This window comes from Pan troglodytes, chromosome 12, assembly GCF_028858775.2.
Source record: "Pan troglodytes isolate AG18354 chromosome 12, NHGRI_mPanTro3-v2.0_pri, whole genome shotgun sequence".
NCBI classification, from domain to species: Eukaryota; Metazoa; Chordata; class Mammalia; order Primates; family Hominidae; genus Pan; species Pan troglodytes.
Window position 1 is genome coordinate 44,888,527 of NC_072410.2, and position 27,627 is coordinate 44,916,153.

The following is a 27,627-nucleotide window of genomic DNA, read 5'->3' on the forward strand; positions in this document are numbered from 1 at the left end:
TGGTAGGTCTGTGTTTTATGTTTAGGTCTGTGATCCATTTTTTGTTGTTGTTGTTAAATTTTGTGAAGAGTATAAAATCTATTTAGATTCATTTTTGTTATATGTAGGATGACAGTTGTTCCAACATCATTTATTGAAAAAGACCATCTTTTCTTCATTGTATTGCACATACTCCTCTGTCAAAGACCAGTTGACTATATGTTGATCTATTTTGAAGATTTTTATTCTAGTCCATTAATCTATGTGATGATTCTTTTACCAATAACACATTAGCTTGATTACTGTAGCTGTATAGTAAGTCTTAAAGTTGGGTAGTATAAGTCTTCCAACTTTGTTTTTCTCCTTAGGTATTGCATTGGCTATTCTGATCTTCTGCCTCTCCTTACGAACTTCAGAATCAGTTTATTGATATCCACAAAGTAATTCACTGGTATTTTTACTGGGATTGCATTAATTCTGTAGATCAAATTGAAAAGAACTAACATCTTGACAACATTCAGTCTTTCTACATGTGAATATAGAATATCTCCACTTAGTTTTTTGATATTTTTTCTTCAAAGTTTTGTAGTTTTCCTCATGTAGATCTTGTACTCATTTTTCTAGGTATATAGATGATTATATTAGAAGATGGTGAGACATACATTTTTGACGTTAAAAAATTATTAAAATGCGTGATTATAAAGAAACAGAAAAATAAACCCACTTCAAACCGCATTTTCTTACTACTCCATATTTCAATTCTACTAAGAGCTTTGAAAGATCTTTGTATAAAAGCAGATCTAATTTTAAAACCTCAGTGATCTCCAATTTAATTGAAATGATTAAATACACATAAAATACAAAAGCAGCAGAATAAATTTTGAAGAAGGGGAGGCAGAGTATTACTATCAAACACAGTTTCAGAAAATGTGAGTAATAAATAATATTTATTCTTCATTGTGTGCATCTGTAAAAATTCTGTATGGATATCCATCTTTCCTTGAGATGAAAATGCATGCATTTTTTGTATTTTTTATTTTATGGAATTAAATAATTGCAGAAGTAATTTTTTCAGTTATTTTTGGAACACAGAGCTCTCTCCTTTATGTTCCCCTTAGAATTAGTCCACCTAAATGGGATGCTCATAAATATATGCATTTTTTAAAACTGTAAAGCTATAAAAAGTTTAAGCATTCAATGAATATTTTTGAGGACCAAGTATATGCAAACAGTGTAGAGGATGCAAATATAAAGGAAGAATTGTAATTACTTTGTTACCATGCTAAATAGAAACCATTGCAGCCACAGTTGTTCTTTTCTAGTGCCTTCTGAGTAGACACTTTTTGTCATTTTTCCTTCATTTTTATCCAGCACAAAGCTTGGCACAGAGTTCTGCATATAGAAAGTGTCCAATTCTTTCTTGAACTTGTACATACAATTTACAACCGCACTGAAAATCTGTAATTGAAGAGAATAAACACAATTTAAAGTAAGTAATGAATATATAAAATATTCAGAAAAATATAACACATCACATAGCTGTACTCAAAAGTGCCACAGAGTTGCCATCACTGGCAATTATTTGTCACATCTCAGTGAATTCATTTGAGAGATTCTTAATATTGCTCTAGAGATACTTAACAGTATTAGAGTAAACTTTACTGAGGAGGAAGAAGAAATTTAAATTAACACTATTTTTCCTTTCTAAATTCCTCAGTCAAGTGGACCTTCTCCCACCCCTGACACCCCCTGACACAACCCCTAAAGAACTGAAGAGTACTCAGCTGACTTTTTCTCCCTTTATAAAAGCTCTCTCTATCTCAAAGGAGAAGTATTCTGTTGGCATTTTTATATCTTGTTTGGAGCTAGTGCGGGCTCTTGTGACAAGCATATAAAAGAAAAACGGATGACTTTCTTTCCCTTTTAATACATAAAATGGATGCTATCTAAGTTTTTTGATATAATGTTTCTGGATCCTTCAATACTTTAAATATTCCAGAAACCATAGGATGTCTAAAGCATAGGAATTTATATGATGTAGTATTGTAGCTTTTGAGATACATAGAAATCTAGGAGATAGATTAGATTAGCATACTGAAGATGGCAACACCAAAAGCCTTCACTCAGGTTTTCCTTTGTCTCCTAGGAGGTGTAACTAGCTACGGTGATATGGAGATTAGTGGTATATGGCGAAAAGCTAATACAGTGGTTCCTACATACTCATGGTCTCTACATCCCTAGATTCCACTAACCGCAGATTGAAACTATTTTTAAAAAGAAAACAGATGGGTATATCTCTACTGAACATGTACAGACTTTTCTTCTTGTCATTATTTTCTAAACAACATAGTATAACAACTATTCACATAGTATTTATATGCTATTAGGTATAATAAGTAAAGATGAAAAAATAGAAGGGAAGATATGTGTAGATTACATGAAAACACTACAGCATTTTATATCAGGGACTTTAGCCTAAGTAAATTTTGATGTCTTCAGGGGTCCTGGAGCCCATCACCCAGATATTGAGGGACACCTGTATTGAGGGTAAAAGTATCCTCTGAGGCACAGATAAAGTGGTTTCACTCTCATTCATGGCATCCTGTAGCCACTTTTTTTCTCTCCATCTCACTCTCCTCACCATCTTTCTTTCTTTTACTCACTTCCCCTCTTTCATTTTTCCACCCCCAAACCTAGAGTAAACTGGACTTTGAGGTTTAAGACACAGTTCTCCGGAATGTCAAGTCTGCCCAAAACTTCTGGCCCCAACTGCAAGAAATTAGGGTTATAGGGAAGAGTCCAAAGTTAAAAAAGAAGAGTCCTACAAGACAACTTTCAAAACCACATTCATGTTTAATAATTGACTGAAAAGACCCACAGAAAGCATTGAGAGCTACTATACTCATGGATATTTATACTCATGGATGTACTTATTAAGGGGAAAGGATACGAACTAAAATCAGCTAAAGAGAGAGATTCACAGGGCAGACTGTAGGAGAGTTCCAAATTTGAAATTTGCATTGTCCTCAGGATTTATTACTTCCTGATATTCTTTTTTTTTTTTAATACTTTAAGTTCTAGGGTACATGTGCACAACGTGCAGGTTTGTTACATATGTATACATGTGCCATGTTGGTGTGCTGCACCAATTAACTTGTCATTTACATGAGGTATACCTCCTAATTCTATCCCTTCCCCCTCCCCCCACCCCATGACAGGCCTCAGTGTGTGATGTTCCCCTTCCTGTGTCCAAGTGTTCTTATTGTTCAATTCCCACCTATGAGTGAGAACATGCAGTGTTTGGTTTTTTGTCCTTGCGGTAGTTTGCTGAGAATGATGGTCTCCAGCTTCATGGTGTATATGTGCCACATTTTCTTAATCCAGTCTATCACTGATGGACATTTGAGTTGGTTCCAAGTCTTTGCTATTGTGAATAGTGCTGCAATAAACATACATGTGCATGTGTCTTTATAGCAGCATGATTTATAATCCTTTGGGTATATATACCTAGTAATGGGATGACTGGGTCAAATGGTATTTCTAGTTCTAGATCCTTGAGGAATCACCACACTGACTTCCACAATGGTTGAACTAGTTTACAGTCCCACCAACAGTGTAAAAGTGTTCCTATTTCTCCACATCCTCTCCAGCACCTGTTGTTTCCTGACTTTTTAATGATCGCCATTCTAACTGGTGTGAGATGATATCTCATTGTGGTTTTGATTTGCATTTCTCTGATGGCCAGTGATGATGAGCATTTTTTCATGTGTGTTTTGGCTGCATAAATGTCTTCTTTTGAGAAGTGTCTGTTCATCTCCTTTGCCCACTTTATGATGGGGTTGTTTTTTCCTTGTAAATTTGTTTGAGTTCTTTGTATATTCTGGATATTAGCTCTTTGTCAGATGAGTAGATTGCAGAAATTTTCTCCCATTCTGTAGGTTGCCTGTTCACTCTGATGATAGTTTCTTTTGCTATGCAGAAGCTCTTTAGTTTAATTAGATCCCATTTGTCAATTTTGGCTTTTGTGGCCATTGCTTTTGGCGTTTTAGACGTGAAGTCCTTGCCAATGCCTATGTCCTGAATGGTATTGCCTAGGTTTTCTTCTAGGGTTTTTATGGTTTTTCATCTAACATTTAAGTCTTTACTCCATCTTGAATTAATTTTTATATAAGGTGTAAGGAAGGGATCCAATTTCAGCTTTCTACATATGGCTAGCCAGTTTTCCCAGCACCATTTATTAAATAGGGAATCCTTTCCCTATTTCTTGTTTTTCTCAGGTTTGTCAAAGAGCAGATGGTTGTAGATGTGTGGTATTGTTTCTGAGGGCTCTGTTCTGTCCCATTGGTCTACATCTCTGTTTTGGTAGCAGTACCATGCTGTTTTGGTTACTGTAGCCTTGCAGTATAATTTGAAGTCAGGTAGCGTGAAGCCTCCCGCTTTGTTCTTTTGGCTTAGGATTGACTTGGCGATGTGGGCTCTCTTTTGGTTCCATATGAACTTTAAAGTAGTTTTTTCCAATTCTGTGAAGAAAGTCATTGGTAGCTTGATGGGAATGGCATGGAATCTATAAATTACCTTGGGCAGTATGGCCATTTTCACGATATTGATTCTTCCTATCCATGAGCATGGAATGTTCTTCCATTTGTTTGTGTCCTCTTTTATTTCATTGAGCAGTGGTTTGTAGTTTTCTTTGAAGAGGTCCTTCACATCCCTTGTAAGTTGGATTCCTAGGTATTTTATTCTCTTTGAAGCAATTGTGAATGGGATTTCACTCATGATTTGGCTCTCTGTTTGTCTGTTATTGGTGAATAGGAATGCTTGTGATTTTTGCATATTGATTTTGCCTCCTGAGGCTTTGCTGAAGTTGCTTATCAGCTTAAGGAGATTTTGGGCTGAGACGCTGGGGTTTTCTAAATATACAATCATGTCATCTGCAAACAGGGACAATTTGACCTCCTCTTTTCCTAATTGAATACCCTTTATTTCCTTCTCCTGCCTGATTGCCCTGGCCAGAACTTCCAACACTATGATGAATAGGAGTGGTGAGAGAGGGCATCCCTGTCTTGTGCCGGTTTTCAAAGGGAATGCTTCCAGTTTTTGCCCATTCAGTATGACATTGGCTGTGGGTTTGTCTTAGATAGCTCTTATTATTTTGAGATCCGTCCCATCAATACCTAATTTATTGAGAGTTTTTAGCATGAAGGGTTGTTGAATTTTGTCAAAGGGCTTTTCTGCATCTATTGAGATAATCATGTGGTTTTTGTCTTTGGTTCTGTTTATATGCTGGATTACATTTATTGATTTGCATATGTTGAACCAGCCTTGCATCCCAGGGATGAAGCCCACTTGATCATGGTAGAGAAGCTTTTTGATGTGCTGCTGGATTCAGTTTGCCAGTATTTTATTGAGGATTTTTGCATCAATGTTCATCAGGGATATTCGTCTAAAATTCTCTTTTTTTGTTGTGTCTCTGCCAGGCTCTGGTATCAGGATGATGCTGGCCTCATAAAATGAGTTAGGGAGGATTCCCTCTTTTTCTACTGAATGGAATAGTTTCAGAAGGAATAGTACCAGCTCCTCCTGGTACCTCTGGTAGAATTCGGCTGTGAATCCATCTGGTCCTGGACTTTTTTTCGTTGGTAGGCTATTAATTATTGCCTCAATTTCAGAGCCTGTTATTGGTCTATTCAGGGATTCAGCTTCTTCCTGGTTTAGTCTTGGGAGGGTGTATGTGTCTAGGAATTTATCCATTTCCTCTTGAGTTTCTAGTTTATTTGCATAGAGCTGTTTATAGTATTCTGATGGTAGTTTGTATTTCTGTGGGATCGGTAGTGATAACCCTTTATCATTTTTTATTGTGTCTATTGATTCTTCTCTCTTTTCTCCTTTATTAGTCTTGCTGGCGGTCTATCAATTTTGTTGATCCTTTCAAAAAACCAGCTCCTGGATTCATTGATTTTTTGAAGGGTTTTTTGTGTCTCTATTTCCTTCAGTTCTGCTCTGATCTTAGTTATTTCTTGCCTTCTGCTAGCTTTTGAATGAGTTTGCTCTTGCTTCTCTAGTTCTCTTAATTGTGATGTTAGGGTGTCAAGTTTAGATCTTTCCTCCTTTCTCTTGTGGGCATTTAGTGCTATAAATTTCCCTCTACACACTGCTTTAAATGTGTCCCAGAGATTCTGGTATGTTGTGATCTTTGTTCTCATTGGTTTCAAAAAACATCTTTATTTCTGCCTTCATTTCGTTATGTACCCAGTAGTCATTCAGGAGCAGGTTGTTCAGTTTCCATGTAGTTTAGCGGTTTTGAGTGAGTTTCTTACTCCTGAGTTCTAGTTTGATTGCACTGTGGTCTGAGAGACTGTTTGTTATAATTTCTATTGTTTTACATTTGCTGAGGAGTGCTTTACTTCCAACTATGTGATCAATTTTGGAATAGGTGTGGTGTGGTGCTGAAAAAAATGTATATTCTGTTGATTTGGGGTGGAGAGTTCTGTAGATGTCTGTTAGGTCTGCTTGGTACAGAGCTGAGTTCAATTCCCGGATATCCTTTTAAACTTTTTGTCTTGATCTGTCTAATGTTGACAGTGGGGTGTTAAAGTCTCCCACTATTATTGTGTGGGAGTCTAAGTCTCTTTCTAGGTCTCTAAGGACTTGCTTTATAAATCTGGGTGCTCCTGTATTGGGTGCATATATATTTAGGATAATTAGCTCTTCTTGTGGAATTGATCCCTTCACCATTATATAATGACCTTCTTTGTCTCTTTTGATCTTTGTTGGTTTAAAGTCTGTTTTATCAGAGACTATTACCTCCTGATATTCATGTGTGAAAATATGCCTGGAATATTACCAACCCAGAAGTTCACTTGAGTTTTAGGGTCCAGTCTTATGGAGACTTCATTATGTAGCCACAGTTGATTTATTGCCCACATGGCTAAACGCAGTCTTTATACAGCTAAAACCTTCTGACTCAAATCCCCACCCTAAATCCATGGTTGTCTTTCTGTAATGATCAGCCCCCACACTGACTATCATGTGGGGCTGTGCAAACTCTGAGGCTTCTCCTTAGCATAAACTGTCAGTTGTCAGAGGAGCCCACCAGGAATAAAAAAGGACCAGGAGAATCCGTATTACCTTGAAACTTGTAGGAAATAAAATTCCCAAACCTTTCCCAGTCTACTGCATCAGAAACTATGTGAAAGAGGCCCAGAAATCTGTTTTTAACAAGCCCTCCAGGTGATTTTCATTCATGCTCAAACTTGTAATCCATTATTCTAATCCTGAGACCCATAATAATCATGTGATAGGGGAGAAAAAAGAGTAGAGTTTAAGAGCTTTTTCAGAGAAGCAATATCACTTTAAAAATAAGTAGTATTTGAAAACACAGATTACTATTCATTTAGTTCTTAAAATTTTAATGAAGTTCTTTATATTTATGTCAAGAAAATTTACATGAGACACCTTATTCATCTGCCTTTCTGGTTTCTTTTGTTTCATTTCTAAAACAGTTACTAATTTAGGGTAGCAGAAATTATCAAAGAAGTGTGCAGGAATATTTTTAATGAAATAAAAGCTATGCCTACATTGTCAATGTTGGGTTTGTATAGAGTATTTTTTTTCCAGTTGAAAACAGATTATTCTTTCATAAGTGAAGAACTTGTATCATATTCTGAAATATGAAATAACTTTTTTTAATAGCTCAGCAATAAACCATTCAACTTGGGGTCCATGATATGGAGGCCGACAGTTTGTAATGTAGGGTTTAATTAAATTGGGCACTGCTATAATTAAGGGTTTTGAGTTATTAATGCATCACTCTGGCAAACATTTAATTTTTTATCTCTCTAGTGAAACCCATATTAAAAGAGGATATTAGGACAGTTAAATAGAATTTGCTGCAGAAATGGTTTGGATTTTTAGATGTAATTCAGCATAATACACTGCAGTAATTGTTTTCATTTTAAATAAAAAAGAGAACTTTTGGAAGCTCAAGAATATGAGTATAGTCTGAAATAAGAGAGCAATTCCTTTTTTAAAAATCTTATATCAGGTATAATAAAACCAACTTGGAGAAGAAATTGCTCTAAGTGTTCAATGTTGAAAATCTGTCCATGCTTACCCCAAATCACCCCAGCATTTTGGGCTCTCAAAATGGCATCTGAAGTTTAGGCTATTTTAGTATCATATGCTATTTTAGAAAATATGTTGCATATTTCATTTGTATCTACACAAGGCAAAGGGGCAGATAGATCTTTAACCTGTTGATTACCAGTTTTTTCTAATAGTTGATATTAATTAAAACATTTTTATTTATCCACCATAGGCTCTCAATGACTCTCCCAAGTAGAGGTATTTTTCTTAATCCATATTCCAAGCAGACTCAGTGATATTCTTTCACTGATAGTTAGAATCTGAACTCTGGAGTGTAGAATCAAAAAGTCCAGCGTTTCCCAGAGAAATTTCTAAGGAACTTTAGTTTCAGGGTTCACTCTGCCATAAAACAAACCTAAACTTAAATAAAATTGATTTGCCGGGCACAGTGGCTCACACCTGTAATCCCAGCACTTTGGGAGGCTGAAGTGGGTGGATCACCTGAGGTCTGGAGTTCGAGATCAGCCTGACCAACATGGAGAAACCCCGTCTCTACTAAAAATACAAAATTAGCCAGGTGTGGTGGCGGGCACCTGTAATCCCAGATACTCGGGAGGCTGAGGCAGAATTGCTTGTACCCGGGAATCACAGGTTGAGGTCAGCTGAGATCATGCCATTGCATTCCAGCCTGGGCAACAAGAGCTAAACTCCATCTCAAAATAACAATAATAATAATAAAATAAATAAAAATTAAGAAAAATAAAAAATAAAATTGTTTCAAATTATTTGATAGCATATTATAAATTATGAGGAGTCGTCTAGTTAGAAAATATAGAAAATTTTCTTTATTTCAACATTTGTAGAACTTAATTTAGCATAGGGTCTCTTTTTCACTCTGCTCGTAATACAGTTCCAGAAAACACACATTGGAAAATGCCGTTGTAATGAAAAGAAGGCTGGTTTAGGCATTAAGAGACCCCAAATCAATCCTGCTTTCATTATTTGCTAACTGTATTAGCTTAGAAAAATTAATTAAATTCTTGAAGATTCAGTTTCTCATCTCTAAAATAAGGTTGGTAACTATACTTACAGACTTGTTGTGAGGATTAAATAAATACATAGGCTTAGAATCTTGATAAACTTTAAAGTGCAATTGAAAAGTTCATTTTAATTTCTTTGTCTTGTCAACCAAAAATAATCTAAAAGGTCAGTATCTAGTTTAAAGAGAGTTTATTCAAGCACAAAATGTAAGGGCAGGCTGCCCGGGAAGCTAAGATTCCAAAGAATGGAAGTCAGTGTTCTGAACTGTAGAAGATTGGATTCAATTATAAAGATGAAGTTTAGGGAAGTTTAAAAGATGTTTAATATCTTTCTATTTAATGCTTAATGCCTAGTTACAATAATTTGATTAATTTAGTTGGTCTTTTCGAAATTTAATTTTTAATTTTTTTTTTTTTTCAAACAGTTTCTTGTTCTGTCACCCAGGCTGGAGTGTAGTGGTGTGATCCTAGCTCACGGCAGCCTTGAATTCCCAGGATCAAGTGATTCTCCCACCTCAGCTTCTGGAGTAGCCGGGAATACAGGTATGTACCACCAAGCCTGGCAAACTTTTTTTAAAAAAATTATAGAAACAGGCCAGGCGCAGTGGCTCACGCCTGTATTCCCAGCACTTTGGGAGGCTGAGACGGGCAGATCTTGAGGCCAGGAGATTGAGACCATTCTGGCTAATACGGTGAAACCCCGTCTCTACTTAAAAAAAAAAAAAAAAAAAAAAAATGTAGAAACAGCATGTCCCTATGCTGCCCAAGCTGATCTCAAACTCCGGTCCTCAAGCAATCCTGCTGCCTCAGCCTCCCAAAATACTGGGATTACAGGTGTGAGCCCTCCACCCAGTCAAGGTGCTTTTTTTTCTTTTGGAAGGGTATATTTAACATTCCACAATGAAGATATAACCTTCACAGGGTCTTGGATGCCATTTGGTCTGAGTTATGTAGAGGACAATGAAGGAGGCAGTTAATCTATAACAAAGATCAGTGATTAAAAAGATGGGGAGGTCTGGTCTTTGGTCTGTCCTAGTCATTTACAGAATAAGAACTGAGGAAGAGAGTTAACCTATAATCTAAGAAGCACAATTGCAAACATGCTATGTGACTCAGTCTCTATGGCTTAACTTCTCTTTGTTATAATACATTTAAAGAGTCCTACAATTTTCTTTTACATTTTCTCCTCTTCTTAAAAATTTTCATAGAAAGCATTGCAAAAGAATCATGTATTTAGGGCAAAATCTCACATCACTCCAGAGTTCAGATTCTACAATCCACAGTTCAGATTCTAACTAGGAAACTAATAAAAACTCAAAAACAATGGTTAGGGCTGGAATCTAATAACAGATATCTTATAGTTTTCCTCTGAAGCAAAATGTTTCCCTCTTTAGTCCCCAATTTTTACCAAATATAAACCTTAGTAAGACCAATTTACTTGCAAAGCAAGTTTTGGTGTTATACTTGGCATGATTATTTGCATAAAGTGCAACAGAAATAGTGAATGGCCATATAGGAATTTTAAAATTGGCTATCATGGAAAATTTTTCATAAGGTATCACTTATTAGACTTTTAAAAGCCTTTCTAGCTCAAGAACCAAGGACAATGATTCACAATGAGACTGGGCCTATACAAACTGGGTGAAATGATCTTACTTTGCTATCCCAAAATATCTTGAGGTCCCTGGGCCTGTCAGAAAGTGACATTCTTTACTAACCACAAGGTCAGGAACCTTTAAGAGAACTATGTAAACAAGGTACCAGGCCAGTCTTTCCGAAGGGCTTTTTTTCTCAGCTCCATAAGGTCAACTGTAATTCCTCAAAGTAGTGTAGTCAGATCTTAAAATACACCATTCCAGTCAAAGCCTTGGTAAATAAAACAAAACAAACAAACAAACAAAAAAACCAGTGTCTTCAAGTGTGTGCTGTTGCAAAAGAAAACATGTTCTTATTGAATTTATACAAATGACTATATTTCCATAAATCAAGAATACTCACAAACAGTCCCAAAATTCTGGAGAAGTCAGTTGAAGAGAAAAGCAAACGTTTTAATTTTCCTCACAAATGTGTGCTTTACCCAATTTCTGTGAGCTATAGATCAAAAGAAGAAAGTTTTCTTGGCTCTGGAAAACATAATATAAAAAGAATCACCACTTAAAAAAAAAAGTCATAAACATTATTTTAGTCCACTATTAGTTCAATTACATGTAATTAATTATTGTTCTGTTTGATGTTGGGTTACTAAATCTTATGAATGCATTAGCTATTTAATTAAATCATGAAACTTTTTAAACAGTTCAATTGTTTGATGTTTTGTATTTAAGAGTACTTGGCAATGTCTTTTTAAATAAATTTCTATCTTAAAAAGGCAAAATTTGGACTGTAGCCAATTGCAAACCACTTTTTGAGAAAAATCAGAGTAAATCAATGTTTGTCTGGGGATGACAAAAGATTTAAGATAGCCATGGCTAAAGATACAATTGACAAGAAAATTTGGTTATTTATGTGGCATACAACAATTTAACATAACAATCATAATTATGACTGATAATATATACCAAAACATATGAGAATTTAGGAATATCATACAATTTTGGAGCACGTATTTATGTCACATTTAAATATAAACTTAACTTTAGAATTTGAAATTTGATTTGGGGAAGTATGTGAAATATCAAAAATTTAAAATGTTTAATATCAAAATAGAACCACAGGTCAATTCATTTAGCCAAAGTGATATTTCAAATATTTTAAAAAGAAAAATCCTGTACTCTTTTAGAGAGGAGACTGTTCCCCCAAAATCAAAAGATCCAATGAAATAGTATGAGCCCAACAGAATCTCTCTCTCCCTCCATTATTTTTGTCAGTTTGCTGACAAAAACCTGCAAATCTTTTACTATCACTTATTAATAGTACATGAAATTCTTGTTCAAAGGAGAAAGCTGAATTTCATTTTATATTAGTGTGTTATCAGTACTAAGGCTAATTTTAATAAAATCTTATAAACAAATGCATCTAATCTCAATGAGCTTTGACCACATAAGATTTCCACAAACCTTTTATAACCTCTTACAAAACTTTTGTATTTTTTTCTCCCTCCAACATATCAGATCAGTTTATGCCCTCCCTCTCTTCCTTCCTTCCTTCCTTCCTTCCCTCCCTTCCTTCCTTCTCTCTCTTCTTCCTTCCTCCCTCCCTCTCTTCTTCCTTCCTTCCCTCCCTTCTCACCCTTCCTTCCTTCTCTCTCTCCTTCCTTCCTCCCTCCCTCCCTCTCTTCTTCCTTCCTTCCCTCCCTCCCTCCTTCCCTTTCTTCCTTCCTTTCCTCCCTCCCTTCCCTCCCTCCCTTCCTTCCTACTCTCTCTTCTTCCTTCCTCCCTCCCTCTCTTCTTCCTTCCTTCCCTCCCTTCCTTCCTTCTCTTTCTCCTTCCTTCTTCCCTCCCTCCCTCTCTTCTTCCTTCCTTCCTTCTTTCCTTCTCTCTCTCCTTCCTTCCTCCCTCCTTCCCTCTCCTTCCTTCCCTCCCTCCCTCCTTCCCTTCCCCTCCCCTCCCCTGCCCTTCCTTCCTTCCTTCCTTCCTTCCTTCCTTCCTTCTTTCTCTCTCTCTCTTTCTCTCTTTCTTTCTTTTTCTCTTTCATCTCACTGTGTTGTCCAGGCTGGCATCAAACTCCTGGGCTCCAGTGATCCACCTGCCTCCACCTCCCAAAGTGCTCAGATTACTGGTGTGTATCACCATGCTGAGCCTAAATTCATTTAGTTATACATAACATATATATAATTTTTCCTTCATTTTGAAACAAACTTTAACCTTTAAAGTAGATAAATTTATATTGTCTCTAATAAAAACATATTTTAATCTCTTTTTTATGAACTTGAAAAAAATTCCGTTAGCCGCAGCAAATCCAACAGGTTTGCAGCAAACTTGGTACTTGCCTCCTCGAAGGAAAGAATTTGGCTGAGGGGCATAAGGCAGAGGGAGAGATCAAGGCAACTTTTAGAGCAGGAATGAAGAGAAGTAAAGTACACTTGGAGGAGGGAAAACCAGGCAACTTGAGAGCTCCAAGTGCTTCATCTACACTTTGACTTGGGGTACCTACACACTGGCATGCTTGGGAGATTTGCATTTCTCCTCCCTTGATGTTTCCTTGAGGCAGGCTATCTACAAGCACAGTAATCTGCCAGCTCTTGGGAAGGGCCACATGCACTGTGTTTACTGAAGTTGTGTGCGTGCTCATTTGAGGTGTTTTTCCCTTACCAGTTGAGTGTTTTTAGAGGAAGGTCATACATCAGTTAAATTCCACCATTTTTCCTCTTAGTATCCATGGTTGAGCCTACTTGCCTAACTCCTGAAATCTTATCAGAAATCTGCTGATCACCAGGTTCAGATGCTTTCTATCTATCTGGAGACTGCCTTTCCCTGGTGTGGGCTGCAACCAATTATTATTTTAAAGAGCGACTTTAACAATCACCTGATGGGCACCTGACATTCCTCAGTATGGGGGCACTCTCCTGCCCTTGCATGCCTGCCTAGCTACCTAACATTTCCCCCCTCAAGAGTCTGTGACCCAATTCTTTGGGAAAATAGACAGAGATCAGTCTTCTGTAACTGCTTCCTGCTGACAAAGGGGCAGTGGCAGTTGTTCCATGGGTCTTGACCTCTTGCTGGCTGTCAGGGCAGTATGGCTCTGTGAGTTGGTGAAAGCGGTATTCAGCCAGGTTCAAGGGAGACAGGGGCAGAATTTCACCTCTGTTGTGTCCCACTACTGGGTATTCTAGGGGTCCTCTATAGAAGGGTGGCTCTTAAATATTGAGAGGCCAGTATCCCTCACTGAGGATTATCTGGAGCTTGATGGCCTAAAGATGCGAAGAGACAAATCACATTATTAGATTTAGAAGACATGGACCAAAAAGGAGCAAGAATAAGAGAGTAACAAGTAGGCCTAAAAAGAGAAGAAACCGGGAGAACCATTTCCAGGTTCTTTCCCAATTTGACCAACACTAAGAGGCTTGTCCCCATAAAGAGGCTTCATTTAGGAGTTATTTGATGTTGTCGTGTGCATCTGCTGATTGATTTACCTAAAAGCAACATTCTTCATCTAAGGCTAAACAAATTCCTTCATGTGCTGCCATTAACATATCTAGTCCTCAACAATTTTGGAAGGCCATGGTTGCTAAATAGCCAATTTGTTCTTGAACAGTTACTAAAGTTTTAGCCATGGTGTCAATGTTGTTGGCTACTTTCTTTGAGAGTTGGCTATAGGTCAAGAAGGCTTTTGTAATTCCTGCAATTCCAGGTTCTGTACCAGCTATAATGCCAAGTCCCATGAGAAGGGGAATTAACTGGATAGCCCTCCTTACCGTGGGCAAAATGGAATGCCTATAGATTGGTACTGAAAGAGAGAGATTGCCAGGGGCTGTGAAGATATGCAGGAATACATAGCCTATGATATAAATTCCAATACAGTTAGTAGGGAGGCATTGGCAAGCTAACTGGCCACAAACATAGAAGGTTCCTTGCATTTTAAGACAGGTGAAGATGTCAAAACAAAATAAAAGCCTGACTTTTTTCAGGATAGCTAGCGGACATGGCTGACTCCTTATGTCCCCAGTCCTTGCCTAGAATTTAATGACTTTAAAGCAGGCAAGTTGTACAGTTATTAAAAGTTATAGTATTGGTTTATGACCTTAAAGCATTCAGTACTCCTAAGACTCTTTAAAATTGTACTACATTACTTTCATAAATTCCATTTTATGTATCTTCTTATGACTTACACAGACCATTTATGACATGTTTGGACTTTTTGACTTGTCCTAAACATTTCTCTTTTTAAACAACCATTCATTTTAATTTAGGACAAGAACTTACCATATGAGATCTCCTTTTATACAAAATCTCTTTTCTTTATTACCTTCCTTACCAAAATACTTATTTACTTTTATAACCTTTTAATTAGATAAAAGTCTTTTTTTTATGTTATGAAGTTATAATTTTACTACATGTTGCTGTGTGAGTCCAGTAAAGAGGGGAGCAGACAAGGTTATCTACCTACTGTAGAAGTTATACCCAATCAAAAGATTGCTCAGGTAAATTTTTGCTAGGACTTGTCAAGATAAGTGTGGGCTGTTTCTAAACCCTGAGATTGGACTTTCCAAGTTGTGGTTATTGGTTAAAGATTTTGGTATAAATAACAGATGAATTTAGAGGTTGGGGAAATATTAAGCAGGCACCCATTTTGGAAAGTATGTTTTTGCCTCAAAGGAGTATGATTCTTTTATTTTGGAGGTATGGGGTGCCATTTTCTCTCATTACGCAACAGGATTTGGAGGACGGTGCCTCAGAGAAGATTAGCACAGAGTAGACAGCTCTTGAACCCCAAAGAGAAATTTATAATTTTACTTCCTACCGGTAGGGCTGTAGGGTTTTCCTTGGCTTTGTTCTGTTGATAATGATGTCTTATTTGGAAGCCAGCTGGAGGAGAGAGCCCCTTTAGCTCAAGGCCATCAGGGGTTGGGATTCTGTCCCAGGGCCTTTTGGACCTCAGGGGCCGTCCTGTTTCCAGTGGCCAAGCTTGTGGCAGAGGGGCCAAGTCATGCAGGGCTTTTTTCCATTTATCCCACTGGGGAAATTTGCCTTCCAGTGACCTGGCTTCTCACACTGATGATGACAGTTACCCTGGAGGGTATTCTGAGGACAACTTGAAGTGGGCTTCAGGGCTGGTAAACCAGTCAATAGTTGAGCTTGCCTCTTGTCCATGTTTCTTCTTCTTCTTAGCCTTTATTTATTCTTTATTCTGCTGTCTTATAAAACACTGAGGAGGTTAATTTGAGGATTTTCTGTATAAGGGCACTGACTGGGTTCTAAGGCTGACTTTTGTAATTTTCTCCCAGTTTGTATTTAGGCCACACAATATTACAAACGAAAACTAACTGTTGGTTTCAAGGTTTGGGGGAATCAAACTTTTCCCAGTTTTTAAGGCTATATTTGAGGGGCATGTCCTGTGGTATGGAGATGCTATTACCCATCTGCAAAGAGAAAGCAGAGGAGAAAAAAAAGAGATATCCCCTCTTATTCCCTATTATCCTTTCTTGAACAGAGCATCCTCCATTCATGCTTAGGTTTCCAGAAAGAACTGGTCTCACCAGATATGCTTAAAGGTCCCATTTCATCACAATTGTCCACTTGAGAACAGAAGAAATACCAGAATGAACAGGGGGCCCCCTATTCACCCTTGGTGTTCCAGAATGAACTTGTCTTACCCAATACCCCTAACCTTGCCTTCATCTCTGTTCTAATGGTAATCTGTTCTGTGCCTACAGTCTGGGATTAGCCTTCATCTCTGTCCTATGGGTACTTTTGTTTCTTCTGCCTGTGATCTTGGGCCAGCCTATATCCTTGTCTCCATGACGTTAAAGTGACTCTTGTTCAGAGCATCCTAGCAACAAAATGATTATCTCTTTTTCTCAGATTCCCATAACCCATTTTGTTTAAGTAGATGAGAAACCTGTTTTTCAGGTAGGTGCCACAAATGAGCAGGACTTTCCTCCTTTTGAATATGACCTTGATGGTCTAGAAGTGCATTGAGAAAAGCATGAAAGTGATTAGAGGAACGGAGGAAAATTTGTATTTGGGGTTCCTTGTCCTCCTGGGGTAACATGCAGAACAAATGTTTAAAGGGACAGGACAATCACTTTGCTGCAGGAGATAGTGGGAGAAAGCGAGAGAGAGAGACTCATAGAAAGCTTTCATATGCTCACAAACACAGCAGCCCTTGGATTCCATAGGGTAACATTTATTTGCTCTCTTGACATAAAAGAGGACCTCTGGAGGACTTGAGGCTTGGAATAAGGGTTTGCAAGTGGCAAATGAAGAATTTTCCCTCCTTCAAGAAGGGTACTGAATCAAAAAAAAAGCAAGTAGGTGCGCTCCTTAAAGATCCACAGAGTGAGGCCCTATGCAGGTGGAAAAACTGCTTCAAAAGCCATCAAAAACCTTAGTCCTGGAACACAATGGACAAAAAGAACATGGTAAGTCATAAAAAACTGGAAAAGCCAGGATTCCAAGTAGTGTCTGTCCTAGCAGTGAGCCAACAGACAGGGGAAAGGTTGGAGGTCATCTGAGCTAATAAAGTAAAAGCAAGTATAAATCTCAGGGCACATCAGCAAGAGAGCTTGTCTCTTGGCTGCCAGGCAAACAGCAAGAGCCATGGGAACACAAATAACAAACAAGGAGTGTGTGTTTAAGGCAGAGAAGGAAGTCACATGGCACACAAAGTGAAAGCAGAGGAAAGGCAGACTTGCCCCCAAGGTGGACGGTCTGATGGGTATGTAAGTCCATTTTAGAATACAGGTAAAGAAAACAAGAGAATAGGTGGCGTGGGTTTTGGGAAAGAGCTGATTTTAGTTGAAAAAGCAGAGGAAACCCCAGACATTTCATGGTCTTAGGCTTTAGCCCTAAAACAGTTGTGAGCCTGCCTTCTAAGAGAGCCATTAACATCTCAGGTCTCCTCAGTGTAGACTCCAAGGTCCTTCCCATTCCCACCAGACACCCATCATGGTGAGTGGATAGATCAGCTGGCCAGAGAAGAGCCACTGTGGCAGAGATGAATCATTCTGGGAGTTGGTCAGTAAGCAGGAGAGCAAAAGGAGAGAAAAAAACTATGTTACAGGGGTTGAACGCTTCCAGCTGAAGAAGGCAAGACATAGAAGTTTCTTGCCACTAGGGAATGTATCCATGTCACAGCACCAAAGTATTTCAGCAGCAGTGAGTCCAGTGAGTCTGCAGCAAACTTGATTCTTGCCTCCTCAGAGAAAAGAAGTCATCTGAGGTACCTAAGGCAGGGTGAGAAACCAAGGGAAGTTTTAGAGCAGGAGGGAAAGTTTATTAAAAAGTTTTAGAGCAGGAATGAAAGAAAATAAAGTATACCTGGAAGAAGGCCAACCAGGCAACTTGAGAAATCCAAGTGCTCTTTCTGATCCCCGACTTGGGGTTTTTGTATACTGGCATGGTTCCAAAGTTTGTGTTTCTCCTCCTTTGATGTTTCCTTAGGGTTGGGCCATGCACAGTGGCCTGCCCGCACTTGGGAGGGGCCACATACACAGTGTGTTTCCTGAAGTTGTATGCATGCTCATTTGAGGCATTTTTCCCTTACCAGTCAAGTGTTCCTAGAGGAAGGTCATATACCAGTTAAACACCACAATTTTTCTTCTTAGTGTGCACGCTTAAGACCACTCGCCCAACTCCTGAGATCTCATCAGGAAGCTGCTGATCACCAACCTCAGGTATTTTCCATCTATTGTGAGACTGCTTTTTCCTGGCACTGGCTACAAGCAAGTAGTCTTTAGAGACACAATTTATCAACCAACTGACCATCACCTGATGGTTACCTGACATACCTGTGGGTGATGAGGGAGGCCCTCTCCTGCCTTGCACATGTCTGCCTGGCTACCTACTCTAACAATCCCACTTTTCTCATACAATTAATATATAGAATTGTTTTTCTTATATTTATAATCTCAATTACATATATTAATTTTAATATTAATTCTTAGTAGTCCTAATTTTCAGTGAAAAACTTAGGAAGTAAATAATTTTGAACTATTTTATACCACTGTAGATAAAAACCATTTCATGATTTTTAGAGATGTGTTCTCAATTTTTTTGTTTATTAACATATCTAAACATATTTAGCTTTCCTGTACCATATAAATATAAGATGCCAAAATATATAAACTTAAACTTATATTTAATAATGTTTCAGTATTTTAGCTTACTTAGAAATGACTCAGAAATTTTATGACTACATATTAGTTAATTTACCATAACATGACTTTAAGATTTTAAATTACTGAAAAGAATTTTGAAACTATGAAAAGTTCACTTAAGACCTTTTATCACATTTACATTCACTTAATTTATTCTTAACAATTATGCTTGAATAGTTCATTAAACAAAGCTAGTCATCATCTCAAGTTAATTTTTCTCTTCATAATTTTTATATTACTATGTGTTAGGCAAGTATCATAAAAGCAAAATCCATAAAGTTAAATACATGTGGTTTTGTCTTTTACAACTTAGAAGACATAGTTGTTTTTATTAAACCAACAATATTCAACTAGTATTATTTGTGAAAGATGTAGCCAAGTCATATGAACTAAAAGGCATTTGAGCTAGTTCCTATTTTTTTGATAAAATACTTAACTGCTTACTTTTTATTTAAGACAATTAATTAGAAGTCTTTCATATATTTTAATAGTGAAATATCACATACACATGACATATATAAACAGTTAGACAGAGACACTCAGATAGATGCAAATTTTATAGCTTCATAAATCCTTCCTCTGCCAGATTTCAAATCGTCTCTTTTCCCTTTACTCTATCAAGCCTAAACAATTTTTACTAGTCAACTCTTAAATTTGCACTTTCAAAAACATGACTCAGGTGATATTTACATCCCAAAAGAACAGAACTTAGGTCCCAACACCATTATTTGCTGAGACAAAATAGGGCTTCGGTAAAGGCTTAGACAAAACAAGATTGCCAAGAAAAATATCTTAAAGGTGAGGCTAGTTATGTAAGCTTAAAGCCACTGTCTTCTCCGTTGTGCAGAGAGAGAGAGATGTCTTCTGTGTGTGTGAGACAGTTTTACTCCATATCCCAGGCTGAAAGGCAGTGGCATTCCATAGCTCACTGCAGCCTCGAACTTCTAGGCTGTTCATGTTCTTTGCTCACTTTTTAATGGGGTTGTTTGTTTTTCTCTTGTAAATTTGTTTTAGTTCCTTATAGATGCTGAATATTAGACCTTCATCAGATGCATAGTTTGCAAATATTTTCTTCCATTCTGTAGGTTGTCTATTTACTCTGTTGTTAGTTTCTTTGCTGTGCAGAAGCTCTTACATTTAATTAGATTCCACTTGTCAATTTATGCTTTTGTTGCAATTGCTTTTGATATCTTTGTCAGGACATCTTTTCCTGCTCCTGTGTCCAGGATGGTATCACCTAGGTTGTCTTCCAGAGTTTTTATAGTTTTGAGTTTAATATTTAAATCTTTAATCCATCTTGAGTTGATTTTTGTTTATAGTATAAGGAAGGGGTCCATTTTAAATCTTCTGCATATTGCTAGCCAGTTGTCCCAATAGGATTTATTGCATAGGGAATCTTTTCCCCATTGCTTGCTTTTGTCAGTTTTGTTGAAGATTAGATGGTCATAGGTGTCAGTCTAATTTCTACACAAAGCACATTTAACACAGAGAAGTCTCCTTCAAAGAATTTGATAATCAACCTCCTGAAGGTCAAGGAAAAGGAAGGATCCTAAAAGCCACAAAAGGAAAGAGAAAAATAACATACAATGGAGCTCCAATACATTTGGCAGTAGACTTTTAAGTGGAAATGTTACAGGCCAGGAGAGAGTGGCAAGACATATTTAAAGTACTGAAGGAAAAATCCTTTTAGCCTAGAATAATATATCTTCCAAAAATATTCTTCGATCATGAAGGATTAATAAAGACCTTCTTACACAAACAAAAGCTGTCCTACAAGCAATGCTGTTGGGAGTTTTTTAGTCTGAAAGAAAAGAATGTTAATGAGCTAGAAGAAATCATTTGATGGTTAAAAAAAAAACTCACTGGTAATTGTAAGCACATGAGAATGCACAGAATATTATAACGCTGTAATTGTTGTGTGTCAGCTACTCAAGTAGAAAGACTAAATGGTGATTTAATAAAAAATAATGACTATGATAACTTTTCAAGACATAGTACAATAAGACATAAAGAGAAACAACAAAGAGTTAGAAAGTGGGGGAAAAATTTTGTACTAGTTTTTTATGTAATCAGTGCTAATTTGTCATCATTTTAATATAATGGGTTATAGATGGTATTTTAAAGCCTCATGGTAACCTCATGGTAAACATACAATGTATATACAAAAAATTAAAAGTGAGAAACTAAATCATACCACCAGAGAAAATCACCTTTGCTAAAAGGAAGACAGGAAGGAAAGAAGGAAGAGAAGACCACAAAACAACTAGAAAACAAATAACAAAGTGGCAGATAAAAGTCCTTACTTAATAATAACGTTGACTGTAAAGGAATTAAACTCTGCAATCAAAAGACAGAATGGATGAATGGAAAACACACACACACACACACACACACACACACACACACACACACACAAGACCCAATGCTCTGTTGCCTACAAGAAACACACTTAACCTATAATGGTATACATGGACTGAAAATAAAGAGAAAAGATGTTCCATGTCAATGGAAACAAACAAACAAACAAAAAGCAGGAGTAGCTATTCTTATATCAGGCAACATAGATTTCAAGACAAAAATTGTAAGAGAAAACAAAGAAGATCACTATATAATAATAAAAAGGTCAATTCAGCAAGAAGATAAAATGATTATAAATATAAATGCATCCAGCACTGAAGCACCCAGAATATACAGCAAATATTATTAGAGCTAAAGAGACTTTAATAAAATAACAGCTGGAGACTTCAACACCCCACTTTCAGCATTGGACAGATTTCTCAGAGAGAAAATCAAGAAAGAACAACTGGATTTAATCTGCACTATAGGATAAATTGATCTAATCGATACTTACAGAACATTACTTCCTATGGCTGCAGAATACACATGCTTCTGAACACATAAATCATTCTCAAAGGCAGACCATATGGTAGGTCAAAAGTGAATCTTAAAACATCAAAAAATACTGAAATAGGCTAGGCGCGGCGGCTCATGCCTGTAATCCCAGCACTTTGGGAGGCTGAGGTGGGCGGATCATGAGGTCAGGAGATCAAGACCATCCTGGCTAACACGGTGAAACGTTTTCTCTACTAAAAATACAAAAAAATTAGCTGGGTATGGTGGCGGGTGCCTGTAGTCCCAGCTATTTGGGAGACTGAGGCAGGAGAATGGTGTCAACCCGGGAGGCAGAGTTTGCAGTGAGCCGAGATCACGCCACTGCACTCCAGCCTGGGTGACAGAGTGAGGCTCTGTCTCTAAAAAAAAAAAATAAAATAAAAAATAAAAATTAAATAAAAAATATTGAAAAACTAGCAAGCATCTTCTCTGGCCACAATGCAATGAAATTAGAAACCCAAAACAAGAGGAATTTTGGAAACTATACAAATACATGGAAATTAAATAATATGCTCCTGAATGACCAGTGAGTCAATGAAGAAATTAAGAAGGAACCTGAAAATTTTCTCAAAATAAATGATAATGGAAACATGACAAAAAGAACTTAAGGGATACAGCAAAAGCAGTAGTAAGAGGGAAGTTTATAGCTATAAGTGCCTCCATCGAAAAAGGGAAAAACTTAATCTAATGATGCATCTTAAAGAACTAGAAGAGCAAGAGCATATGAAACCCAAAATTAGTAGGAGAAAAGAAATAATAAAGATCAGAGTAATAATATATGAAACTGAAATGAAAATACACAAGATTAATGACACGTTGGTCTTTGGAAAAGTTAAATAAAATTGACAAATCCTTAGCCAGACTAATGAAGAAAAAAATAGAGAAGATAAAGCTAAATAAGATCAGAGATGAAAAAGGACACATTACAGCTACAACTGATAGTACAGAAATTTAAAGAATCATTAGTGGCTACTATGAGGAACTATATGGCAATAAATTGGAATATCTAGAAGAAATGGACAAACTCCTAGACACATACAACCTACTGAATTGAACCAGGAAGAAACCCTGGGACCCAATAACTTTGCTGCTGAATTTTACCAATCATTTAAAGAGGAACTAACAGCAATCCTACTCAATCAATTACTGATTTAAACAATCTTAAGAAAACACACCAAAAAATGAAAAAAAAATTCCATGTTCATGGATTGTAAGAATTAATATTGTTAAAATGTCCATATTACCCAAAATAATGTACAGATTCAATGCAATCCCTATCAAAATTCCAATGATATTTTTCACATAAATAGAAAAACAACCCTAAAATTTATATGAAACCATAAAAGACTCAGAATAAACAAAAGTATCCTGAGCAAAAAGAACAAATTTGGGGGAATTACATTACCTGACTTCAAATTATACTACAGTGCTATAGTAACCAAAACAGCATGTTACTGGCATAAAAGCAGACTCAGACCAGTGGAAGAGAATAGAAAACCCAGAAACAAATTCACACATCTACAGTGATCTCATGTTTAAAAAGGGTGTCAAGAAGATATACTGGGGTAAAGACAGTCTCTTCAATAAATGATGCTGAGAAAACTGTATATCCATATGCAGAAGAGTGAAACTAGCCCCTTATCTCTTGTCATATGCAAAAATCAAATAAAACTAGATTGAAGACTTAAATCTAAGACCTCAACCATAAAACTACTAAAGAAAAACATTGGAGAAACTCTCCAGGACATTTGACTGGGCATAGCTTTCTTGAGTAATAACCCAAAAGCATAAGCAACCAAAGTAAAAATGGACAAATGGGATCACACTAAGTTAAAAAACCTTCTGCACAACAAAGTAAACAATCAAGAAAGTGAAGAGACAATCCACATAATGTGAGAAAATGTTTCCAAACTAACCATTTGACAAGAGGTTAATAACCAAAACATCTAATAATCTGATTTAAAATGGGCAAAAGATCTGAATAGACATTTCTCAAAAGAAGACATGCAAATGGAAAACAGTTATAATCATTGATTATCAGAGAAGTGCAAACTAAACTACAATGAGATATTGTCTCACTTCAGTTAAAATGGCTTTTATTGAAAAGGCAGACAATAACAAGTGCTGGAAAGGATGTGGAGAAAGGGAACCCTCGTACACTGTTGGTGGGAATGTAAATTAGTACAACTACTATGGAGAACAGTTTGGAGGTTCTTCAAAAAACTAAAAATATAGCTACTATATGATCCAGCAATCCTACTGTTGAGTACATACCAAAAAGAAAGAAAATCAGAATATCAGAGATACATCTGCACACTCATATTTGTTGCAGCACTGTTCACAATAGCAAAGATGTGGAAGATCCTAAGTGTCTGTGAATAGATGAATGAATAAAGAAAATGTGGTACATATATACAATGGAGTAGTATTCAGCCATAAAAAAGAATGAGATCCTGTCATTTACAAAAACATGGAAGGAAGTGGAGGTCATTGTGTTAGGTGAAATAAGCCAGGCACAGAAAGACAAACATTGCGTACTCACTTATTTGTGCAATCTAAAACTCAAAACAATTGAACTCCTTAAGATATAGTAGAAGGATGGTTATCAGAGGCTGGGAAGGGCAGTCAGGGGCAGTGAGGGGGAGGTGAGAATGGTTAATTGGTACATAAAAATGTTTAGAAAGAATGAATAAAACTTAGTAATTGATAGCACATGTTTACTATAGTCAATAGTAACTTAATTGTACATTCTAAAATAACTAACAGAGTATAATTAGCTTGTTTTTAACACAGATAATAAATGTTTGAGAGGAGGATACACCATTTCCCAAAATGTAGTTATTATGCATTGTATGCTTGTATCAAAATGTCTCCTGTGCCTCATAAATACATATACCTATATACCCACAAAGATAAAAAGTAAAACATTAGAAAAAATAAAACAAACAAACAATTAAAAAATATATTTCTTACAGTTCTAGAGGCTGGGAAGTCCAATATCAATGTGGTGGCATCTTGTAAGGGCCAACTTACTTTGTCATTCCATGGTGGAAATCCAAAGGGCAAGAGGGGACAAAAGGAAGAAGAGAAGGGGGCCAAATTCATCCTTTTATCAGGAATACACTCTGCCATATCTAATCCACTTCTGTCCTGTAATAATGGCATTATTCCATTCATAAGGGCAGAACCCTTATGACTTAATCACCTCTTCAAAGTTCCCACCTCTTAACACTGTTGCATTGGGGATTAAGAGGATTGGGGACACATTCAAACCACAGCAGTATTCAAGTACAATAAAAGAGGTACAAATCTATATTCATGAAAGTTTCTACTAGCTAGTAACAGTATTTACTTTAAGCAAAACAATTGTATGTGTGTGTGTATATATATATGTATATAAAATGATATATATATATAACGTCTAAGATATGCAATGAGAATTATTCTTTTAAGACTTTATTCAAATAATTAGAAAGAATAAAGACCTAGTATTTTCTAGCACAACAGGGGGACTGCACTAAAAATAATTTAATTATAAATTTAAAAATAAATAGAAAATATAATTAGATTGTCTGTAACAAAAAGGATAAATGCTTGAGGTGTTGGGTACCCCATTTACCCTGACATGATTATTATGCAGTACAACTGTAACAAAATATCTCATGTTACCCATAAACATACACAACTAGTATGTACTCACAAAAATTAAAAATAAAAATTAAAAAAATCAGGACTCCTACAGAGAACAGGTGGTCATCCTCAAAGAGAAAGTGAAATATCCCCCTTAATTAGGGAATAATCCATTGATCAAAAGACAGATAATTTATTCAGGAAATAAGACTCGGTTATAGTATGAATGTTTGCAAAGAGATAATATCAGAAAGACAATGTGTTGTCTAAAGTAAAGATTTTTCTTATGAACAGTTTAGGAGTAGAAGTGGGAAGAAATAATTTAATAGCAATGTTGTTATTTTCTTCTTGATGATGAGAACCTTCTTTGAGAAGATCAAAGAGAAGTGATGGATTTCCAATAGACTTTGTCATAGACGTGCTTATGTCCTGCATCAACTTGCTCATGATAAGAAACAGAGTTTCTATTTTTACAAAGTAAATATTTGAGAAGGACATATTTTGCCTCTGTAGATTACTTATTATAAATGATCCTGGATTTATAGATGTATAGAACATAGCTGTCTGGAGAATGGGAAGTTATCCAGTACGTATTTTACAGTCATACAACTAACAGAGTGTAAAGCTGGTAAGTCCCAAAATTGAAACAGCTTCTTTTGTGAACTATGTTTTTGTGAATACATCATTCGGAAACCTAATCTGTTAATCCAATAACAAGCAGTGTCCTAATGTAAGAAAAAAAATGTATTGGGAACTGTGGTTAATAATTACCTGCTCCTCCAGAGCATATATTTTGCTTGGTTTTTGTTGGAATCTGTGAATTATTAATCAAGTGTGGTATCAGGTAAGAATTATCATTCCTATGAGCCCGCTTTAACAATTTAACCCTTTGTGTTAACACAGAGGGTTACAACATATTTGTTACTTGAGCATCATTGATTACTATTCACCATGCGTATTCATATGGACAGGCATCATGGTTGAAATACTCTTTCAATGTCCCTCCCAAATCAAAATCAGAATTCCTAGATTTCAAAAAATTTTTGGCAAGATCTCAAGCAATTAATAAGCTCCATAAAGTTTTATAACTGCTATCATGGGCTGCATTTTTAAATCTACTTTAGTTGGTTTGTAATGGTTTCATCCAAAATTTAGTTTGTACCAGAAACTTTATATGCCAGATACTGTAGAGTAACAGGGTTCACTAAGAGAGAAATTTGTAATATTGTATACCCCAGGAGGTGACTGACAGTAAATGATTTTAATATGGGATAGTCACGTCGAGGATTTAACTGATTTTGCATAAAGAAGAATCTAAGCATGCTATCTAATGTTTCATTTTAAACTTTTAAATACTTTAAATGTTGAAAAATGACTCTTTATTATAGAGAACTTAATGCAGATCAAAATTCCTGAATGTAGAGATTATAAATGTTTAAATTTTCTAGCTTTGGAAATAGTCTTTTACTTCTTGAAATCTTTCCAAAAAATTCTATGACAGTGGCAGTATTTATCAACCTTATAAAAATCACAAATTTAAAAATCTAGTAATCTCATGCAGTATATTACTTGAATAGTCTCCATTTAAATGCAAATTTTAGGTTCTTTCTGTCATAAAAAGGATTTTTCAATAAAAAAGAGGTGTGTGTTTTTTAAATGCTAATGGCCTGTTTATTCCACTACATGACTTGGCATTAATATCCAAGTACAGGAGGTTGGTCTTTGGGAGGGGATAAAAAAGATGGAAGCACAGGAAAAATACGTAAATCTTTTTGGGGATCGGGGGCGGATTTAATAATGACATATGAAAAAGTTTTTAAAGAGGAATTTTGAAATTGGTCTCTCTTAGAAAACCTAATTGTCTTTTATAATAAAATAAAAAGTACAATAGTCTTAGTGGCTGCAATTTCCTGTAGGGGAAAGGATTTGCCGTTTTATAAATCTATTTAATGACAGTGTAAAGAGATAGTGAACTGGGCCTGTTGAGTTCAAAATTTAAACAGTTTCTTTTCTTTTTCCTAATAGCTTGTATTTTTTAAATGAAGAGTGTTTAATATGTATTGAATAAATGTTTATAGCAGGCCCCTTATGCACAAGGCACTCTGATAGTCAGCATGACGGGATGGTCAGCTCCAGCTTTGCTCTCTCTAGTTCTATTCAGTTGAGTAAATAAATACATGCCTCACAGTTTTAGGAACTATTCCAATTCCTGCACCAATTCTAACTGAGCAGGTAATTAGAGCA

At 36.3% G+C, this 27,627-nt stretch overlaps 1 protein-coding gene across 9 annotated transcripts in view; it reads left to right on the plus strand.

Annotated features, from left to right (window-relative positions):
• Nucleotides 1-27,627, plus strand: part of LOC134807808 (breast carcinoma-amplified sequence 4-like) — a 145,141-nt gene that overhangs the window by 105,493 nt on the left and 12,021 nt on the right. For 7 of the 9 annotated variants that reach the window (XM_063788996.1, XM_063788999.1, XM_063789000.1 and 4 more), the window contains 2 exons: nt 9,530-9,647; nt 18,310-18,422. In XM_063788996.1, coding sequence (XP_063645066.1) covers nt 9,530-9,647; nt 18,310-18,365 — 174 coding nt within the window. In that variant the 3' untranslated portion in view covers nt 18,366-18,422. Of the gene's footprint in view, nt 1-9,529; nt 9,648-18,309; nt 18,634-27,627 lie in introns of those variants that run through there. The other 2 variants (XR_010149087.1, XM_063788998.1) reach the window with 2 other exon arrangements.